We start from the raw sequence: 23,346 nt of genomic DNA, 5'->3' as shown, positions 1-23,346 counted from the left end.
TTTGTAGAGGAAGAGAACCAATTTATAGGTTTGAATTCACTTGACTAATTAAACTACATGCACATCAGAATGGGAAACCCTGATTAAGCCAGGCCAAATGGCCAATTGCTTTGGCTAGATAATTTTCCCTTTTAACAGTACATCATAATGAGAGTCTAGTGTAAACTATGTGGAAAAGGTCATAAGGTAACCTTGCTCAGCTAACATGCCCAGTATCATTGTCCTACAAAATGGCTTTTTAAAAAAATCATCTTAGATTCCTAAAATACACATTAAATTCATAACATTCCTGGATCTTGAGCTCCAGGGAACAATGCACAAACAATTCAGTCCCTGACAAGCAAGTGTACACTCAAATCAGATCACAAAGAGTTAACCTCTCCATTAGCTTCTCTCTCTCCCTCTCTGTGTCTCTCACTCACACTCACTCTCTTTCTCTCTCTCTCTCTCTCTCCTCACTCACTCACACACACACACACACACGGTATAAGGGGCTGAATGACATACTCCTGTTCCTATGCATATCCATAAGAAATAAGAGCAGGTGTAGGCATTCAGCCTTTGAGCCTCTTCCGCCATTCAATTAAATAGTGATTAATTTAACATGCCTCGCATCCACTTTTCTGCCCTTTCCCTATGACCCTCAATTCCTTTACACTCAAGAATCTACCTATCTCACCCTTAAATATATGTCAAGCCCCTTAAGAAACCATTCAGATCCAAGGTGAAATATTTGAAAAGCTGTAAATGTGTGTAATGTTTAATATTATATGATGGCTCTGTGTTAGCTCAGAAAAGTTATATACATTTTTAACACTTTGAAACTCATTACATTTTTGCTTTGTTTGTTAATGCAGCCTTACCGATGTGACCAATGCTCAACATCCTTTAATATGGAGATTAATCTCATATTGCACAAAGCTACTCACAATGCAATTGACCCGACTTGTCCCGTCTGCAGCAAGAAGTTCTCCCGTGTGGCCAGCCTTAAAGCTCACATCATGCTCCATGAAAAAGAGGAAGTAAGTTTTTTTACTGTTTTTAATCAACTTGCCCTTTATACCCAGTCAGATCTAAAATGAACCCTATTTCTTTACTTTCTTTATGCCAAAAAATTATGATAAACTAGAAAATGCCATTTAAACAAACCAGAAAACAATTTGCTGAAAAGATGTGAATATAAATTTATCCAGTTCTTAATAAGTTTTGAAACTGACAAAAAAAGAAGTGTTGAATGTTTCAAAGAAAACTAATTGAACAACTGTTTTACAGGATTATGATCTTCTGTAGCGATGCTTATGGTAAATTGGATGATTTTTCATTTTGTAAGGACAAGAAAGTTATACCATGTAATGTGCAACTTAAGAGTTGAGGAACAGTTTGTTCAGGGAAACGTTTTTTTAAATATTCAAATATGCTTAGCCATTGCTTCTCTCAATCATCCAGCATTTTAAGGTTGTTGCGTGTCAAAAGTGCAACATCATTTTGTGCAAGACATTATTTTACAACTTATTGTCTTCAGTAGTTTATAAAATTATTACAGGAATGCTAGAAATTTAAAATATCTATACTTATAATACACATTCGGTTAATCAATTAACATTTTTTATTGTCTGTTTGCTGTCTCAGGATTTGCAAGGTCCGATTAACTTATGCAATGTTTAATTATTGGCACGCACTTATTTCCAGTGTTTGAAATCTTAGCAGAAAGTAATTGATTATAAAATTGCAGCAGCCTGTGCTGTTTACTGGCATGCTAATCATTGAGAATTGGAAGAATTTGTAAGAATAAATTGTTTTTTAAAAATATCTATTTTTATGGCAGAATAGCAAATTTTATCAATTACCTGGCCAACATTGTGAACTTATTCAAGGCTGCAAACTCAAAAACTTTCGATGTGCAGATGTTGATATAGTTTCTAATGGTTTGACTTAATTTTCTCCTGTGGTAGAACCTGATCTGTACAGAATGTGGAGACGAATTTACCCTGCAGAGCCAACTTAGCAGGCACTTGGAAGAACATAGGCAGGAGCTAAATGGAAACCGAGTACACAACTGCAAGATTTGCACTAAGGAATTTGAAAGGCTTTCTCAGCTACGAGAACATATGAAATCACACTACAGGGTTAGGTATGTAAGGTTTTGAAACAAAGGTGCATTGTTTAGTCAGTGTGGATTTCTGGCAGTGCTCCACAAATTCAAGTGAATTGTAATGAAGTGATGAGGTACTGAAATATCCAAATACTTATTGAAATAATTGATTACTGGAAACTAAGTAATGTGAGGTGGGAGGAGAAAGGGGATCCTTGTTTGTAGTTGAATGATTAAAACCTGTCTGTTTGTTTCAATCATTCCAATCCATGATTCTAAGCCATCCTTCAAATCTAACTTTAATTTTAGGAGAGTGGGAATGCTTATTTTATCACCAGTAGTATGAAAGTGCCTTCCATTTATGGCTGCAGAAATAGTAATCAGAAGTTGATGGAGAAACAATTTTAAACTAATTGCATTGAAGTATTCATTTTAAGTATGTTACTGCTAGCATTAAAATTTCGTTAATTGACAATGCAAGGTCAGTAAGTCAAAACTCAAAGTTGATTGACAACTTGGCATTGAGCATCATTGTGAGCAGAGTGCAGAAGGAAGCATTTAGCAGGGTAGATTGCATAACAGAAAGGGATCTGGCCTGGATTTTCTTTTGTTGGAGTCAAGAGAAATTGATCAAATCCTTATGAGATGTGATTCTTCACCATCAGATGTTTCTTATTTGTGTTGTGCTTATAGTCTTAAACAAACAAGGAAAGGGAGATGGCCCAGAGGTAACTGCTGTGCTGTTGAAATTTCTAACCTCTATACAGCAACAACTTGCTTTTATATAACATCTTTTAATCTAATAAAACATTCTTCATGCTGTTGTGTGAAAATTAATCAGACAAAGCTTGTTACCAAGCCATATAAGTGACAAAAAGCTTGGTCAGAGAAATAGGTTTGAAGGAATATTTTGAAGGAAGAGTGGAGTGGGAGAGTTTCAGGGAGAGAAATTATGAAGCGTTGGAGTTGCATAAGCATTAGAAATTTCAAATTTGAATTCTAGCTGGACTAAGAACCCAAATATAAAAAATGCTGTGACGTGTAATTGCTTAGGAATGTGACATAGGTGGTGAATGTTGAATATTGTTTTTCTGCAAAATGTTACACAAACTTCAGAATGCTATTAATCAATGTTTTGTATCCCTTGATTGTCAGGTCATCGCTGTGTACCAAACAGTACAAACGACATGTTGATAGATCAGGCTTCTCTCATCGTTGTGAACATTGTGGAAAAACTTTTCAAAAGCCTAGTCAGTTGATTCGACACATCAGAATACATACAGGTGAGGTATCCTGTTGAAGCTAATTTAAGTCTGTTTATACCTTTTACTCAGATCATTTATATAATTGATTTTTCATGCATTTTATGTGCACAGTAAAAGAAAATAATGTTTAGGAATGGGTTATACATGGTGGTCAGCTTGTGTCTGTGAAATGTTCGTCCTTGGTTAATGCAAATAAGTAGTTGTTTTAAAGCATTAATGAGGGTCTTCAAAATTTCAAAATCTGAATTACTATTGGATAACTGTTCTTAGAAAAAAAAAAGTAAAGGATTATTTGCAGATTTTGTATTGAATAGTCAAATGACTGTAAATGTATTGTCTTTAGCACATGGAATGTATAACATAGAAAAAGCCCATGTCAGTGGCCTTATACTTCACATAAACCTCCAATTTATTTTAATCATGCTAGCTTAAACATCTATTCATTTTTCCCACTTTAATTACCTAGCTTCTCCTTAAATATATTTGTCCCTTTTGCCTCACGTGTTAATATCTTTCACATTCTCAGCACACTCTAGGTTATCACAATTTCTCCTGATTTCCCTTTCACATTTATTAGTGACTGTCCAATATTTGTGGACCTTTTTAGATTTGGTCTCCACCAACAGAGGTGAGAACATCTGTATCCTGTTTCTCCTCAAAGTCTGCTTCTGGCTTACTCTATAAGCTTTGCTGCGTGTTTGCAGGTCAAATCACCACCCGCCCTCGCTCCATTCCCATTCTTTCACAGGTCCTATCCTTTCCAGACCTGAAGTACTATTTTTCCCAGCGTGAGACCCTTTTCTCATCCCACCTTCCAGTCCTTTTGATCAAAGCATCTGTCCTTTGCAATTCTGTGTTGCAGCTAAATATTTGGATGCCTTAAACATGGTGGCTCTGTGGTTAGCACTGCTGTCTCACAGCACCAGGGTCCCAGGTTCGATTCCAGTCTTGGGCGACTGCCTGTGGAGTTTGCACATTCTCCCCATGCACATTCTGCATGGGTTTCCTCTGGGTGCTCTGGTTTCCTCCCAGTCCAAAGATGTGCAGGTCAGGTGAATTGGCCATGCTAAATTGCCTGTAATGTTAAGTGCATTCATCAGAGGGAAATGGGTCTGGGTGGGTCACTCTTCGGAGGGTCGGTCTGGACTTGTTGGGCTGAAGGGTTTGTTTCCACACTGTACGGAATCTAATCTTAAAAAAAATCTAAACTGATGCATAAGCTGCAGATACGTTAAGCTGCATATTTATTGGAGACAAACTCCCAGATTTGTGCTGCTTCATAGCCCCAGGATTCTGACTGCATCCCACTCCACTTTCTATCCCAGCACCCAGTTTTCTCTGATTCACATTGCAGTAGCCTTAAGATACACTGTATAGACTGGCTTTCTTCATGATAAAGGAACATGGTTGTGAATAAATATTCAAAAGAAAGAAATCTAGGTAAGTTCATATCAAAAAGACATAGCCTAAAACTTAGAACCAAATCTTTTAGAGGTCAAATTAGGAAACACATTTACATATAGGTGCTGAAAGTTTGGAACTTGTGCAAATTGCAGTTGCAAGTAGGTATTTTATTGAATTTATATCTGAGACTGACAGACAAGCAAAAATGGGCAAAGGGAGATTTAGGAAGTTTGGCCATAGATCAACCGTGATATCATTGAAGGCAGACTAGGTCTAAAGGGCTATTAAAAGAGGTTCCTGTTCCAATGTTAAGAGTGGGAGATGGCCTGTAAATCAGTGATAGAAAAGATGACAGATATTTTAAGTAAAGCCTTGGTTTAAAAAAAACAGTGCCATGGGAGATCAGTTTGTGTATTAAAAAAATAGATACATGTGAATCACCTTAACTATGCTGTCAGTAAGTGGATATATTTAAATAAAAATAGCTTATGATGTGATAGATCCAGGATAATGAAAATTATTTGTGAGTGGAATGAAAGTTAACTGAGGTTGTGAAAAATACATGTATTTTTGTAAGAAACTCAATGTGTTAGAATTTACATCGTGCAGCTATCCATCTTTCTTAATGTTATGAACTGCTTAACCTAAAAATCATTCAGATACTTTAATATCTACCATAAAGGTATTTGCCTTGCTCTATTGCTAATTTTCAGTGATCTAATGTAAAATGATAATTATGCAACTAATTTTTAAATGTGAACTTCAGTAACTTGAGGTAAGCAACTAAAAATTTTTCTAAATACAGTTGATGAAACTAAAATCTGCCTTTTCATACAGTGTTAAAGTTGGGGTTTTGAACAAGTGCCTGTAAATATTTTCTGTTCAATTGCCAGGTGTTTAATTATTTGTAGGAAAATGAGAGACCTTGAACATTTACTGTCCTGAGTAAAGTTCTGTGAAATAGCACAATATTATTTGTGCCATTATCATTAAGTTAGCTCTGATGCACATCAAGTTATTGCTATAATATTAGTTAACTAGACTAAAAATATTGCCAGTACATTGTATAATAAGTACCATTTAAAAATTTTTTTGTACAAATATTTTGCCACTTACCAGCTTTCATTTTTATTCTGAAACTTAGGCGAACGACCATTTAAATGCAGTGATTGCGGAAAAGCTTTTAACCAGAAAGGGGCGCTACAAATCCACATGATCAAGCATACAGGCGAAAAACCCCATTTTTGTCTTTTCTGCCCAGCATCTTTTTCACAGAGGGGCAATCTACGAGCACATATACAGAGGGTTCATACTGAGGTATTGGTATTCCCTTAATGGGTAGTAAATGTTACAATCAGGCTCCATGACTTCATCCAGAGTTGAAGTGATTTAAATTTCTTACAGTATAGCTATTTGGTAATCTCGAAACTGCACCTCATCTTGTCGTTGCAACAATAAACAAACTGGCCAGTCTATTAATGTTTCAGTGAAGTATGGTAATTTCTGGGGTTCTTGTCTATTTTGATAATTATCCATTAATTAATTTCTTGTTTGTCAGCCAGCCTTATTAACCTTCTGCTATTTCCATGATTTCAGTTTTAGATGATTAGTAGAGAGTCCTAAAACATATATGCTGTATAGTTCTAGAGTAAAATCTAAAAGAAACTCCATATGTAGTATGAAATTAACATGTTCAATGTTGCTAAGATACTGATTAAGATGCCTTTTTGCACCTTTTTCAAAAGCTATCAGAATATTTTTCATTCCTGCTTTGAGACTTCCTTTTAATTGTCACATTCCTTTTACATGCACTTGCATGCAATTTTCTGCTGCCTGCAATCATTGAAGCCTGAATCAGGAGCCATGTGTAACAATGGTAATGAACTAACCTGAGACACTGCACATTTTCAATTGTGTCAACTAAAAAGCTCCTTTCAGCTGCTCAACTGTCAACTATGTTATGATTTCAAGTGATAATATTCTTAGTGGACAAGTCAGATCCCAGATTGAAACTTGACTTGATAGATCATTTTTTTCCCCTCTGTTTTGGTTTAAATGTGGTGGTCTTTTGATGAAACACAAACAAGCAATGCTGCAAATTAACAAATCTTAGGGCCTGGAGAATTGGGGGAAATTGATGCATACGTTTAAGTGAAGGAAACTAGGGATGCATAGGAGGATCAATTGAATGAAAGCAGAAGTGTCGTAGAGTGAAAACCTTTAATGCCTCTTGAACTGTTTATACTAATGTTTTCCAGACCCAGCTTCCAAGTTCTATCCTCCATAAATGTGGCAACATCCAAACCTCAGTTGCCCATCAGATCCTGGTCATCTCTCACCTCTGTGCTCACTGACCAATGTTAGCAGGTTAAACATTGCCTCATTTTAGATTTTCGTCCTTGGTTTCAAATCCCTCTGTGACCTTGCCTCTCCCTATCTCAGTTTATATCATTCACTGAGCCTTTGAATATCTGCCCATTTCTAATTTTGGTCTCCTGAGCATCTGATCCATCATTAGTGTCTGACTTCAGCTGCTTCCTGAACTCTGAAATTCCAGAAGTCCCTCCTCCTGTCTATCTTGCTTTCCTCCTTCTAAGACAGTCCCTAAAATCTACCTTTGTCAACTCACTTAATATCTGCTTATGTGATTCCGTGTCAGATTTTCTTTGAGACTGCCGTATGTAATGCCTTATGACAAGTTAATTACATCTAAGACATGATCCAAATGCAAGTAGTTAGTTTTAGTGCTATAGGAGATAATGCAGATGGGGAGGAATTCCAAGTAAAGTCTCATGACAGCATGCGACTACTTGCTTTCAAATAAGTGATGATCCACAGATATTTATGCCAGTGTAGGAGGAAAATAATTTGCTGGCTGGTTACGGAACTGTCCACTTCACTTCAGTTCTGCCTCTTTCAGCTTCCCTGTGCTGATCGAAAGAAGAAAACCTAAGGCTGTAATTGACCCCTCAAGTCGAATAGCCAGCCCAATCTGTGTAACGTATTTTGATGATGTAGATAACTGCAGCAAAAGCTTTGATTAGGTTATATAATAATGTCTAGTAGTCAAAATGATTCCAGATTATTGCAGTATCGTTGTCCTCTGATATTTGAGCTGTAATTATAAATAAAATCTCCCTTAACATGGCTAATTTCTAAGCTGATGCTTTATGTTCATTTGTTAACGTAATTCAGTTTAATTTTATTCCACTTATTAATCTCAATTATTAATAATAGAATAGATGTATTAAAAGAAAAAAGTAAGAGTAGATATTTGTTTGAAAATATAACAAAATTGATTTTAACCCTAAAGTGGGAGAACACACAATTAGTTGCTGCCCTAAGTTTCAGATGTTTTAACTTCCCAATCTAATTTAAATGCCACATAAAATGGACAGAAAGGTGATACAGAGTGACTTGGCAGACTTGAAGGTATGCTGGGTAGAGAATCAGGTTTAGATAGGTCTGTGGGAGAGGTTGGGTGAACCTACTGCAGCAAAGAAAACAACTTTCCTTTGTGGAACCCAGGACATCAGTTCTACTGGCCCTACAAAGGGAATGTTTTGCATTTTTTTTCTTGGAGGGTCATTTCTGCCTGCAGGACAAGGCACAGCCTGGTGGGGAAGCGTGAGTAGACTCCTGACTTTAGGCTCCCAACAATATAGTACAAACCCAATTGGCATCAATTCTTGAGTCCTGTTTTAAATGGAGCTTCTTCTATAGCTGTAGTGTCCTGTGTGATGGAGGAAAGGATTGAATTTTAAGATAGGTAAATAAGCTGCCCATATGAACTGCTGATCTGCTCAGTGCTATTAAAGTCAATTAAATTAATATAGTTGGATTGTGACATTCTATACAAGGTTTTAGAAGGAAAAGACATCCATTTATTATTTGAGATTCATTGTAAAGAAATGTCTGAAGTGCTATTTTCAATCTCGTGATTTGCAATTGATCATTCTGTTTAGCATTCTATGACACTGGATTAGCAATGAAAGTTCTCGACTAGCTATTTTTACAGGATGCAACTTAATATTTTTTAAGCACTACTAATCAAATAGTGTTTTTTTTTGAGGCATTTCTCTCAACACATCATGATGTCTTTGGACACAGTATGACATTTTTGTACAAAGTCCCACTTTTTGCTTTTCTTTGCAATGCCAATTATAATTATGGAAATACTGTGAAGCATTGATTAGATTAGATTCCCTACAGTGTGGAAACAGGCCCTTTGGCCCAACCAGTCCACACTGATCCTCCGAAGGGTAACCCACTCAGACCCACTTCCCTCTGACTAATGCACTTATCACTATGGGCAATTTAGCGTGGCCAATTCACCTGACCTGCACATCTTTTGACTGAGAGAGGAAATCCACGCAGACACTGGGAGAATGTGCAGACTCCACGCAGTCGCCCGAGGCTGGAATTGAACCTGGGAACCTGGTGCTGTGAGGCAGCAGTGCTAACCACTGAGCCACCGTGCCGCCCCATGTAGTGTTTAAAATCTCATTAACCTCACTAGCCATTATGACAAAGTTACTATAGCTTTGTTTAATTATAATATGTATTTTGTTTATTTATGAAAGTGTTTTGTCTTTCATTTTATCTATTTTTTTTCAAAAAGGTGAAGGATGGTGACCAACCAGCATATCAATGTGAGGAATGCAGTTGTGTATTCAGAAAACTGGGAAGCCTTAATGCACACATCAGCAGGATGCACTCAGATGGATCAGAATCATCTCGAGTGATCACTGACACCGGCCACAGTGTACTGGTAAATTGAATTTGTGTGATTCCGGCTTTATTGTTAATCTCTCATTCAGGAAATATTGGGGTAACATTGAAGAAATACATATTGTATGTTCCATTTGGACTAATTTCTAAAGAGTCAAATGTCCAAACATTACAGTAAAGCACCACATTACATTGTAGTGTATCACATATAGCAGTATGTCTCAAAATGTTACATTAAAGTAATGTCGGAGATAGTGGCATTTTTGTGATATCACTGGATTGATAATCCAAAAACCAGGCAATGCTCTGGGAATATATGCAGTTGGTGAAATTTTAATTCAATTCATAAAGATCTTTAATAGTCTCTGTCATGGTGACCATGAAAATGCCACTGTTTGATATGCAAAGCCCAATTGTTTCACTAATGTCCTTTTAGGGAAGGAAATTTGCTGTCCTTCTTCAAGCTGTCCTACATGGGACTTGAGACGTACAGCATACCCTACCAAGCCACAATTCAACAATGCAAACCTTGTCAGTAATGCCCACGACTTGTGAAAGGAAAAAATACAACCAATTTCTTTGTATTTGACTGTTTCTGGTACCTATCTATCCACCCTGTGGTATAACCTCCTCTCGTCATCTGCAGTTTATTCTGCTTCTTAATTTATTATAATGATCAACTTTGATAATGTTTCTTCTCCGCCTTCACCAAATCATTTACAAAAATGAAAAGCAATGGAAGCTTTAGCATGCGCACACTATTTCTCGCAACCTTCCACATCCCAACCACTCAAAAATGAAGCTATTTAAATTCACTTTGTCTTCTAGCTTTGTCTATCTACAGTCTCTTTAATATTTTGTACGTTAGTGTCTTTAGTAGGATCTTATCAAATACCTTCTGAACAATTTACAGTATCTACCACATTTACTTCCATACATAAACCTCTGACATATGTAATCTGTCTTGTAGAATAATTATCCAGTTATGCTCTGTTCCCTCCTATTACTGTCTATTCATTTATATTGATTACTTTGTTATAAATGAGTCTGTCATGTACAGTAAAAATTCTCAATGATTTGACAAATGTCTTGCCTTCATTGTTATTGAAAAGCAATTACATCTGGACATTTACTTTTTCATTTTGAGCATTCAGTCTGCATGTATACGCAGACTATGGAATACCAAAATATGTCAAGGTAGACAAAGCTGTTATAATTTTGATCTGTTGATTGTAATAGTATGAGTGCAGCATTTTTGTGGCACAATGAAATACAGTTCTTTTAAAAACAGGTCTGTAACATTATCAGGACATTGGATTCACAATGACTGAAATGTTAAATTCTGTTCCATTACTTGATATTTTGGAATCAAGTTCCCTAACTCTTGTTAATTCTTTGCTGTTGCCTTTAAACACCTTTTCTTGCATGATATTTGCAAGGAGTTAACCATTTAAAGTAAATAAATTAGTGAGCAAAGAAGTTAGAGTGATCAGCTTTACAGGGCTAATTTGTGAAGGCCCCAATTGTAAAGTATTTTTGCATTATTTTATGTGAGTAATGTACAATGCTTTAAAGTTTTTTTGTATTGGTTTGTCTAAAATAATGTGGTTCCTTAGAACAGTGTAAGGCTGTAAGCTGTTGTAAATTACAAACTGCTTTTGTCCTCTTTTATTTATTTTCTCATGTCAACAGACAGCTGGGTCATCGCCAGTAACCTCTGCAGGAGGTCACCAAGGAGCACAAGCTGTAACTGATGTAATACAGCAGCTTCTGGAGCTGTCAGAGCAGGTTACTGGAGAGGGAACACAGTCTCAGCAACCAGTACAGCAAATCACCATTGAAGGCAGTATTAATCAGGATATCTTGCAAGTGAGTTTCCCGTTTCCACTTCTTCTTCAACTAAAGAAATCATATTCAAATAGCACTGTAGAATGATGAATTTTTGAAGATCTAGCAGCATCTTTGGTGAATGAAACAAAATTAACATTTCAAGTCCAATATGATTCTTGTTCCAAAGACTAGCCTTGAGCTTAAAGCATGTGCTCACTTACATTGCACTGTAAATCCCCTCTTGCACTCATACACTCCCTCACTTCTCAGTCTAACCCCTGACTTACCTTATTGGGTTTATCCTTTCACAATAGTTTTCAAAGTGTTTGCTGGTCGTTTAAACTTCACAACACGACCCTAGATGCTTTCATGGGACCCAAGGGCATAGTCTCAGAATAAAGAGGTGCCAATTTAAGATTGAGATGAGGAAAAATTTCTTTTCTCAGAGGGTTGAAAATCTTTGGAACTCTTTACCACAGAGAGCTGTGGGGGCGAAGTCCTTTGTATATTTATGTCTGAAATAGATTCTTGAGCAGTAGGGCAATCTAGAATTATTGGGAAAGAGCAGGAAAGTGGATGTGAGGAATATCAGATCAGCCATGATCCTACTGAATGTCGGAGCAGGCTCAAAGGATCAAACAGCCTACTTGTGTTCCTATTCCTTAAGGTCTTGAAAGGATGTGTAGGGTTCCATACCAATTTTCTCTGCTACTAGATTTAACGTTTCCTCAAAAGGTTTATAACTGGAGGCTACTATTCCGGGATTTCCAGTGTAGCAGTCATAATTTTTTAATCCGTTTAGGGTCAGAAATAGGGTTTCCTACCCTGATTGGTATTTCTGGGCCAATGAGTTAGGTGCCCACTTTTGTTTTCTTTAAACAGTTCTGGAGATTAGAATTCTGAACCAGATTACAGAGAGGCATAGATTGATTGAAGGCTCTCTGAACCTTATTAGATCGATAACAGAGTAGCCACTTAATAAAAATATGCCTATAGAACCTACTAAGTGGTTTCTGTGACAGATTGTGGAAATATTTATATCCTTTTATTTCAGTGTTTGTATGGCATTGCTCTGCCCGTAAACTGCTGTCAAAGTTAGTTTTTGAAAGCTACCTTGTTAACTTATGAATAGTTTTGTTTTATGTACCAGTTCTAATTTTTATCATCTTAAATGCTATTTTTCTTTTTTAAATTGAAATCCAGCAAGCCTTAGAAAATAGTGGACTGACAACTATTCCCATTCAAGCACATCAATCTGACTCTGGTCATCAAAGGTCTTCATTATCACGAAGTCAGTCCCAGGATGTACAGACTGCCCCTCTTCAACCGACTCCATCTTCTACTCCGCAATCTCACCAACAACGAATGGAAAAACTGTCTGGCAAAGAGAATGTGGATGTGGTGAAAAAGATGATGATGTATCCGGGTAAGTCTGAAAATATGAGATCTGGGAAGACTATATTCTTTTTCAATCTTACATATATGTGAATATTATTGGTAATGAAAGATTTTGTTTGAGTGAACAAGGACAAAGATCCTTGGCAACGGAACTGCTTGAGATATGAGGGAGAATTGCTTTAATACAGTTGCTGTGTTCTGAAATGCACTCAGGAATAGTGGTACAGTCGTTCTGGTATAACGCACATTTCGTTAACACTAATTGGCTGTACTGCATTGTCAATACTGTTTAGATAACGCAAACATTCTATTAAACACAATCTTGTACAGCACGATTTTCTATAGCACAGGGTTGCAAAGAAACACAACTGTCATGTTATAGCAGAATGACCTGTAGGAGCAAATTCAGTCATAACTTAGAAAAATTGTATGGTTATGTGAAACAGGATGGAGTGGAATTTATGGAATAGCTTGATCAAATAACCAGAACTTAAATGATGGGCCAAAAGACTGCAGCTTCTGCTGTACAAGTCTATGGTGTTTGAAGAATAATACACAAATGCTGTTTCTTTTTCATCTTGGTTTGCTGTGACAACAAAATTATATGAAAGATTAATATAACAGACACAAAGTCCAATCAATTATTTAACCAGTACCAACTGCTGTGTATGACTAAATGTTGCTTAGACAGAAGTTCCAACTTTGCAAGGTGTTATAACTACCTTTTTTATTAAATATGTGATCCTTGATTTTTTCTTCAAGAGGGTATTAATAACTTGGAGATAGGAGTAGGCCATTCAGCCCATCCACCTGCCCTGCCATTCATGATGAACATGGCTGATTGAATATTTCAAAGCCTTTACCCCATCTTCATGATCTGCGTGCCACTGGTAAACAGAAACCTATCAATCTCTACCTTAGACAATCTCAAAGGCTGAAGCACCACAATCTTTGTGGTCGAGAATTGCAAAGCTTCACAGCCCTCTGAATACTATAGTTTCTCCTCATCTCCAACCCATGTGGCTTTCAGAAAAGTTTTAGAAGAGAGATTTCTTGGTCCTTGCTAATTCTGCTGTTACAGCACTTACGGATTGCTTGGACTCTTTTGCTAGAGCAATAGCTGTTTTCTGATACTTCCTTTGTGTTTGCCTGTCCAAGAATCTTCTCTGATGCTGACTCTCAGAATTTCTCCTGGGGATTTGCGCAAAATGGCTTTCTAAATTTTCTCTGTCACGACACAAAGTAAAATAGCTGCTATGTTAATTTCAAATCAACTGTTATTCAACTGGGTAAGTAAGTTACTCAAGCTGGAATCCCTTTTGAAGTTGTGAAGCATTGCAACTTTTAGAAAATTCGTTGGACTGTCCAGGGGGAGTCTCCTGCGTTTCAACGACTCTTCGTATAGCCAACTTCAGAAATAGAGGAGAAAGTGAGGTCTGCAGATGCTGGAGATCAGAGATGGAAATGTGTTGCTGGAAAAACGCAGCAGGTCAGGCAGCATCTAGGAAACAGGAGAATCGACGTTTCGGGCGTTAGCCCTTCTCCTTCCTGAAGAAGGGCTAACGCCCGAAACGTCGATTCTCCTGTTCCCTAGATGCTGCCTGACCTGCTGCGTTTGTCCAGCAACACATTTCCATCAACTTCAGAAATAGCCAAATCTGACCAACTTTAAATAAACATTCGTGAAGACAGTTGTTGATGAATGTTTAAAGCCTATGTCTCCTAGTCAGAAAGCATTTTAACTTCATACTTAAAGGTCTTGATGAAAAATAAATATTTACAATATCATAATTACATGTTCATGACAGGTGCTTACAATCTCATTCTCAATGGTACTTCAGGATGAGCAGTAAATGCTGACCTTGCCAGTGATGCTACATTAACATGAGCTAATAGTTTCTAGCAGTGTAAACACAGTTGTTTTGCTCAAATGCTCTTCCCTTTCTTATAAGTATATTTGAATTGGAAATGTGAAATGCCAAGTGAAACTGAAAAGTTTAGATTTATCCAGCCAACTCCTTCCAGTTACTATAATGTGAAGAAAGAGACTAAACTTGTACTGAGGTTTATTATACAATTTCTATTTGGTTAATCAAGGTTGAAAACAAAAACCAGATGAATCAGAGTAGGGGCCATTACTGAATTTGGCAAAGGAAAAACTGATCAGTTATAATTAGTTCCTCAGACTTGAGCATCTGATAAACAGGAGATTGTGCTGTACATTTCAGAACAGTAAGGATACTACTTAGGAGTACATGGTTTTACCTAAATTTGAAAATAAATACAGAAATGTTCACAATTAGCTGATTTTTGTTTTCTTTTATAATCCTAGGATCTGTCCGTCGGGTGAATGGAATTAGATGGCACATGTGTACGTACTGCACAAAAGAATTTAAAAAGCCTAGTGATCTGGTACGACATATTCGTATTCACACTCATGAAAAACCATACAAGTGCACTCAGTGTTTCCGGGCATTTGCTGTGAAAAGTACCCTCACTGCTCACATGAAGACACACACTGGCATCAAGGAGTTCAGATGTCCCATGTGTGCAAAGATGTTTTCTACTCAAGGGAGTTTAAAGGTTCATCTTCGGCTACACACAGGTACTGTCACCCTTTGAAAAGATTCTTCTGTAAATTTGAATTTTGTTTCACATAATAACCCAGAGATATTCTGAAGGAAAGTTTTTCGATTAATCTAAATAGGATTTATATTATTGCGGAGTATGGAACAAACACACTATTTGCAGTCTTCTCTCTTTTAACAACGGTATTGATTTCAAACAATATGGAATCATCAATTCTAGAATGTCAAAGTAGTTGATCGAAGTAGTATACTGTAAAGGAAAAGAGGCTTGCATTCATTCAGTGCCTTTCATGATTCCAGTCTGTCCTAAAGTGCTTCATAGCTAATGAAGTACCTGTGCTCACTACTTTTTGGTACAGGGACAAGAATGCTACCCACTTAGCCATAGCTGGCATTCTTCTAATGGAGGTTTCTGGGGAGAAGGCCATTTTGTTCTCATCTATTGTGAACTCTCCAGAGAGGTATTGTAAGACATAATAGAGGGAACATGGTTCTCAGAGAATGAACTGAAACATTTACTTACACACCATAATGTAGTATTATTTTAATCCAACTTTTTCATGAAATCACATGCCAAGAAATATTCAATATTTAGGAACCTCAAATTTATTGCTAAATGGCTAAAATCAACATAAAATACACGTTAATAAGGGGATATGTCATTGTACCATTTGCTGCTGGGCGAGGCTTAAATTTGATTAGGTAGAACATGAGAGTGGGTGACACACAGGATAGTGGGGTAGGGGCAGTCTTTTGCTCCTCCTGGCTCTACAATCAGGCTAGTTATTTCATTGTTGATTTATGGTGTTTTAAGTGTTTGGGTGCCCTGATGTCTCATGCCAAAGCAATGTTGTTGTAGGAGTGTTAAGTTAAATTAGTTACCTTATTTGCATGTGCAGAGTGGTAAACATCTGCTACAGATATAAGTGAAGGGCTACTATCATGCTTGTCCAAAATGGTGGGTAGCCCACCTCTGATCTATAATGCAGTTCTTATTCCTGTTTAGCATTTGAGGCACTCGTGCAGTTTGTGACTTAAAAGACACCAAGTTCAGCTACCTCGCCAAATGGGAAGCCCAGAAACCACGGTTGAAAAATGTGTCAAAGATGTTCAAAACACTTGCACAGTTCTTGAGTCATTGAAATAAAATCCCAAACTAGAATAAATAATGCCATTGCGTTTAATCAATCAGGACTTCCACAGTAATTTTTTTTTCTAACTCTTTCTCCATTTCTTTTCTTTCCTATTATCATAATCAGGAGCCAGACCTTTTGATTGTCCACACTGTGACAAAAAGTTCCGCACCTCAGGGCATCGCAAAAGTCACATTGCTTCACACTTCAAAAATTTACAGCTTAAAAAACGGTTTCCACGCAAACCAGCCAAGACACGAATTTTAAAAAGCAGTATCACGTTAACTGACATACCTCTTCAGGAGCCTATCCTCATCACTGATTCAGGTGAGCATTTGAATCACACAAGAGTTCATGAGATGTATGTAATGAAATGGTTCTCTGTAGAAAACTAAACTGATCTATATTTAAAAGGCAATAAAAAGGCATTGAACAATTTGAAATGTTTAATTGATGCACCCTGACTTGAACAAAAAGGAGAATTGAGTGATGCTTTTGCACAGTTTTATCACATTGCTTTTAATCAAAAAAGCTTTGTTTTAACCATTGGAAAGATATTGGAGTGCACTTGAGTTTGGTTTTATCTTCGGATGAATATGTTAATTTATAATCCAATACCAGTTAACTTTGTTTTGTTAATGAGTGCAGAGCTACCTCGTGGGTTATTATCGAATCCCTCCTCCTATTTCCTTTTCTGTAACTGATGGCTCTGCTGCAGAGACTAATCTTTAGTAGATTGCGCTCTTTTCTCTGGGGGGGTGGGGAAGAAGAGAAAACTAGACACATTGAAACTGCTGGCACAATCATTTTTCCTTTTAATGGTCACTGGTTCTCCTCTGGGCATAAATGTCTGAATTTAATGAATGTGATTGTAGGATGGGAGTGGGGAATGTTGGTCTCAGCCACTGGCTGCATTGCCTCTTGAGAAGGCCTATCATATTAATTGCCTCACTTATACTCAACCGGGCGCAGGTATTCTCCAAGATCAGAAAGAAGCTAGGACGACCACCATGGCGATAGTGGCTGCTGCCAGAATCTGGATCCCAGACCACAGTTGAATGATAGGAACAGTTGGGCAAGAAGAGCAGTGAGGGACGATAGCAGCAATCAGTGGAACCCCTTCCTGATGCTGAGTAGAAAGGTTACCTATTGTCCTTCCTGCCATAGACTTAATTGGGAATGCAGCCAATCCCTACCCTCTCACCTCCTGCCTGAATAAATGGCATTGTCACCAAACTCCTCCTGTAGAACAGTGTTGAATTCTGCCCAAAGTCTCAAAGCTAGTAAGCACAAAGTTCTTTGTTGATGTTTTCAGCTAATGGCAGCTTGTCAGTCGCCCACCTCATTTATTGACATTGCATTGGAAGAGGTAGGTACAGAAAGCATCTATGCTTCCCGTGATGTCTAATCTCCACAATGTAAGCAGACAAGCATGGAAACCTGCCAGTAGAACTCCTGTTTCACATTCTGTCCATTCCCCCATTCTACCCTTTCAGACTTAGACATTTTAGTGCCTGCCTTGTTTTGCCTTAGGTACCTTGTCAGAATTGTAAAACTGATTAATGAGCAACCTTGCTGATGACCACATGGTTATTTTGCTCCAGGCGATAAACATGAGGTTCATCCTTTTAAGATGAGGCTACTGATTATATTCCAGTGCGGAATGTTATTGTATTTCCTGTGTCTTTTAGAATCACAGAATTGTTGCAACAATCAAGGAAATTATTTAGCCCATTGTGTCTGTGCTTGCTGCCCAAATGACCAAAGTACCAAAATTCATTTCCCCACCTTCTCCCCATAATGTGCATATTATTACTTTCACATAATAATGTGTTTCCTCTTGAACATTACGAGTGAACTCGCCTCCATACACTTTAAGATATCACATTCCAGATCATATTCTTTTTAATGCAGAAAATAATTATCTTCATGTCTGTGTTCCTTCTTTTATGAATTACCTTAATTTTGTGCCCACTTGTTTCCAAACCATTCTCTAGTGGAAATAGTTTCTCTTTGCCTACTTTGTCCAGACCCTTAGGATTTTGAATATTGCTATCAAATTGCAACCTGTTTTTTTTTCTCCAAGAAAAACAACTTCCAACGTCTCCAAGTTACCAACATAACTGAAGTTCCTCATCTGTGGAATCATTCTCATGAAGTCATGAGATCCAAATATACAGTCTTAAGACATCCATCGCACATTTTTAACAATTCAACTTTTAAAAACCTCATGTGATATCAATACAAAAGCAAAATACTGCTGTCAGAAAATCCTGAAAATAAGAAGCAGTTAGGGCAGCGACCTGAATCCTTTACCACTAAAATTCTTTCATTATAATGGGTGCTCTGCTTTCCTTTGTAATGCTATTTGTTAATTAATTGATCATTTTCCATTACTTTTAAATGAATGCAGACAGGAAGGGAGAGATCCTTTTAAAATAAATCCTATCTGCTCTTCTGTCATTATATTATGCATTATTCTTGTCCAACATAAAAGTCAGTAAGTATAAAATCAGTCAATTGTTAACTAAGTTTTTTTAATAGGTTTTGATAATGTTTCTTCAACTGTGACAACTTGCAATATTGCTACAAAACTTTGACATGGTATCTTTGAGATGGGAAAACCTCCCAAAGTGCTTCACAGAAGAGTTATTAGACAAAATTTGATGTTTTTAAAATTTTCTTATGACACAATAGTGTTGTTAACAAGGTTGGCATTTGTTGCACATCCCAATTTGCTCTCAAGAAATCCACTTTGAGTGGCTGGTACAGATGCACTTGCAATATTGTTAGGAAGGAAATTCTAGAATTTTGATTCGGTAGCAGGGAAGGAATGGTTGTGTAGTTTCAGGATTCTATGTAGATCGGTGGGGAATTTTCAGGTTTTTTTTTATTCACTCATGGCGTAAGTATTACTGGCTAGGCAAGCATTTGCTGCTAATCCTTATTTACCTAGAGGACAGTTAAGAATCATTGCTATGGCTCTGGTGTCATATGTACACCAAAACAATGAGAAGGATATATTTCCTTACAGTCAGTGAACCAGTTGGGTTTTTATGACAATCGATAATATTAGGCCAGTTTTTAAAATTTAAATTTTTATTTCAGCATCTGCCATGGTGTGATTCAAATCCATGTTCGTGGAACATTAGTCTGGGGTTCTGGATTACTAGTCAAGTGACATTACCACTATGCCACTACATTCCCCCCTAAAGTCTGGTGTTTGCATTTTTCTGTTTCATTTGTCCTTCTTGGTGGTAGAGGTCAGTTGTTTGGAAGGAAGGTGTTGTCAGAAAATTCTGATTAGGATGCTGCAGTGTATCTTTTATGTTGTACACACTGTTGATACCAAGCACTAATGGTGGAGGGACTGAATATTTAAGTTGGCAGATCGGGTGCCAGTCAAGTGGGCAGTTTTGCCTGCGATAATGTCAGGCTTGTCATTTGAAATATTCTCATTTAGCCAAATGGCAAGTAATCCATGGCACCTCCTGACTTATGTTTTGTAGATTGTGGACAGGCTTTGGGGAGTCAGGAGTTGAGTCACTCATCTCTGAATTTCCAGCCTCTGAACTGTCATTATAATGACAATATTTGTCTGCTTTTGAAGTTTCTGATTAATAGTAATCTGCAGAATGTTAGTAATGGGTGAATTTGGTGATGGTAATGTTATTTCATGATTTGATTAGGTTTTCTCTTGTTTGAGATCGGCGCTGCTTGCACTTGTTTGACACAAATGTTACACTGAATTGCATAGAGATTTTGTGACCAATAACTGAAAAGCTGTGGAATCCAAGGAGCATCTTAAGAGAAGGGTGAATGAGTTTAAGGAGGGAATTCCAGTGTAGTCAAGTCTGCTGAAAAACGAATCTTGATAGTGAATAAAAAATCAGGAATATACAAGAGGCCATGAGCATAGAGATCGCTGAAAATTATGGGGCTGTGGGTGTTTACGAGGACGGAGAGGACTGAGGGATTTGAAAGGGAGGAGAATTTTTTTTTTTCAGGTAGTTATGAGACCTGAGCCAGGAACAGCTGTCTGCTCACATGGTTTGGTGTAAGGTTCTGTTTTATAGCCTCTGAAGTGCCTTCAGATGTTTATCATGTTAAAGGTGCTATATAAGTATTATTAGTTTTTTGTTTAAAGTTGAGGCATTAATGAACTGGAATGAATGCGGGTCAGAGAGTACCGGTATCTTGAAGTGAATAGAAACCATAAATATAAATAGAAAATTTAATAATCCTTTACAATTCATTTTAAATGTTTTGCCCAGTGAAACTACATGGGTGTTAAGCCACGTCCTGTAGTTTTTGATGAGGATCAATTGAAGCTTCAGCTATTTGTGGGTGTACGTCGTAGAGACTCCAGTATCCATTGCAGCATGGGGCAAATGATTTTTATTCCTTGATTTAAAACAAGAGGTTGACATTTTGAGATCTCAGTTCAACTTTCAATTGCATCCTCTGGAGAAACCACAGATATAAAGTTTTCACGTAGGTTTAAAAAATACGTTACTATATAATCACTCTTCAGTTAAATGGTTTATAAAGGCCAAGCCTTGGATATTGGTATGTTACTTGAAGTGCCTTTTGCCTTTCTTGCACATTTATATTTAAGAAAAGCATTTGAAGCAATAATGTGTTTGATTTGAGATTGTACAAGCTGAATACGTAATGTGATCGCAGAATGCCCTTCACTGTTCTCTTAAGATACTCCTTAAAACTTACTACCATGCCTGAGCATTCAGTTATTTGTTCCGGTGTGTGATTCAGTGTAATATTTGTGTCAAGCAAGTGCAGGCTGTGTCCATCTCCAACTGGAAGAAACCGAACTAGACCTACTTGACATGCAATAATGTTGCATTACAATTCCCCTTTCTACGAGCATCCTGGGGATTATTCCTTCTGGAAAAAAAAAATCATGATTTCTTCCGATTTACTTTTGTGTCCAATGGGATCAGATCTGTCTGAAGTGTTATCAACCAGTATCTGCAGTCCTCACTTTCAACCAGTAAGGTCAGAGATACCTTTAGACCAGTTGGAGCTAGGAAACAAGTGATGGTTATATGTTCATTATGGGACCGTTTGGTGAGAACTGCATGTATACTTTACATAGAGAATAAATAATGGGTATTTTAGAGTTTGAAATAAAGTTGGAATAAAACTCTGAACACTAACTGACCAACTTTTTAAACTGAGGTATTTAAACAGTGGATGATTCTGATCCATCACCGTCTAAGTTATAGGCCCAGCACATATCTGCTGTGCCATTCTGCTCAGCTGAAAGATTCACTGGGTTGAAATGCAGAATTGCCCTGGTGGACTTTATACCAAGGCTTAATGTGTTGTCCAGGTAACATGAAAGATTATTTCATTCGCTGAGCAATTCTCTTTGTTGGAGCAAATTACATTATATAAAAGAGCTGCAAATTGTGTTCTTTTTCTTCAGTCCTTAGTTAAATGGAGTAAGCTGAGCTGTCTTCTCTGCAACTGAAATTAATATTAGCAGGTATAATGTGAAAAATAACAAGATTGAAAATCGAAACTATAAGCACCACTTGCTGTACATGCACAGCCAGTCTATCTGTCTCTGGGGAGAGAGGGAAGGAGAAGGTGTAGGTTAACTTTTCAAATCTGAATCCCCTCTTAGAATTGAAGAAAGGATTTTTTTTTTTTGTTTTGCTGAGGATTTCTCATGCTTTCCTTGTTCCAGTGCTGATTCTCAAAGTTATTCATGCACCTTTACAATCTTCAGGTTCAATTGATGTGTGTATCTCTGAAGTTTTTGATTTTAGTTTTAGTTTTGGTAAAGCTATGCATGGTGGTTAACAGCACAAAACACAACTTCAAAAATACAGCTACGTAGCTGATTATAGAATCGGGAAACTCACAATATGAGCATGTTTCCAAGATTTATTAAATAGTCACATTTTATTCATTATAACTATAAATTATACGTTAGATGTCTAGTTTTGCAATTTAAGATTGTTTCTGGTAAGTTTATTTTAAATAGGGTCTCTTTGGTACTACGAATTTTCCTGCAGCTCACTTTCACTTTCTCTTTTACCTTGGAACTAAATCTATTACAGACCCTTATTTGCAGCAACACACAAAAAAAATCAGAATTGTGCAATTAGTTGGCAGTTTGTCTGTAATAATCATCTGTTTTGAGGGTTTCTGGATGTTCAGCCTAACCAAGGCACGTTGATAAGTTAATCCCATTATTTAACATCAGTTATATTGTGTAACGTTGTGTAACTGTTTTACAAGTTTAAACAATAAAATTGTTGCAAGCAACTTTGTGGTAAGCGACTACTGGAGGCAATACCTGATTCATTTTCATTTCTGTTGATCGCTTTCGTTTTTTAACCCAGGTTAAAACTGTGACTTTTTTTAGACAAAAATAAAGTTCATTTAAAAGCTTGACTTCTTTTTCAATGTAGGTCTCATTCAGCAAACACCACGGAATAGCCAGTTATACAGTCATTACCTGGCCAATGGCATCATGTCTGATGGACTAGGAGGGGATAGGCCATACAAATGTGCATATTGCAACAAGGGTTTTAAAAAGTCTAGCCATCTTAAACAACATATCAGGTACGAATGATATGATAGCTTGTTTAAATTGTTTGGGAGCTGGGAAGTGGTATCTTGGCAAGATTGCATGCAGTTTCTCTAGTTGATACTGTTATAGAATCAGGAAGTGCAGGAGGAGGCTGTTTGGTCCATCGTGTCTGTGTTTAGTCTTTAAAAGAATTATCCACCTAGTCTTGTTCCCTTGCTCTATTCCCATTGTCCTACAAATTACTTACTTTCAAGTTTATATCTAATTCCATTTGGAAGCCCTGTTGAACCTGCTTTTGTCCTTATAGGTATTCAGTTTAATGAAATTTGTTGAAAAGTGG

The 23,346-nt window shown here is 37.1% G+C and overlaps 1 protein-coding gene across 2 annotated transcripts in view; it reads left to right on the top strand.

Moving 5' to 3' along the window:
- LOC122549212 (zinc finger protein 236-like) overlaps positions 1 to 23,346 on the top strand; it is a 159,007-nt gene that overhangs the window by 44,126 nt on the left and 91,535 nt on the right. For both annotated transcript variants that reach the window (XM_043688635.1, XM_043688634.1), the window contains exons 3-12: positions 858 to 1,022; positions 1,953 to 2,131; positions 3,248 to 3,375; positions 5,906 to 6,078; positions 9,383 to 9,532; positions 11,185 to 11,361; positions 12,526 to 12,748; positions 15,053 to 15,325; positions 16,568 to 16,768; positions 22,885 to 23,038. In XM_043688635.1, coding sequence (XP_043544570.1) covers positions 858 to 1,022; positions 1,953 to 2,131; positions 3,248 to 3,375; positions 5,906 to 6,078; positions 9,383 to 9,532; positions 11,185 to 11,361; positions 12,526 to 12,748; positions 15,053 to 15,325; positions 16,568 to 16,768; positions 22,885 to 23,038 — 1,823 coding nt within the window. The remainder of the gene's footprint in view (positions 1 to 857; positions 1,023 to 1,952; positions 2,132 to 3,247; positions 3,376 to 5,905; positions 6,079 to 9,382; positions 9,533 to 11,184; positions 11,362 to 12,525; positions 12,749 to 15,052; positions 15,326 to 16,567; positions 16,769 to 22,884; positions 23,039 to 23,346) is intronic.

The sequence above is a fragment of the Chiloscyllium plagiosum genome, chromosome 4 (assembly GCF_004010195.1).
Source record: "Chiloscyllium plagiosum isolate BGI_BamShark_2017 chromosome 4, ASM401019v2, whole genome shotgun sequence".
NCBI classification, from domain to species: Eukaryota; Metazoa; Chordata; class Chondrichthyes; order Orectolobiformes; family Hemiscylliidae; genus Chiloscyllium; species Chiloscyllium plagiosum.
This window is presented reverse-complemented; position numbering and strand designations above follow the sequence as displayed.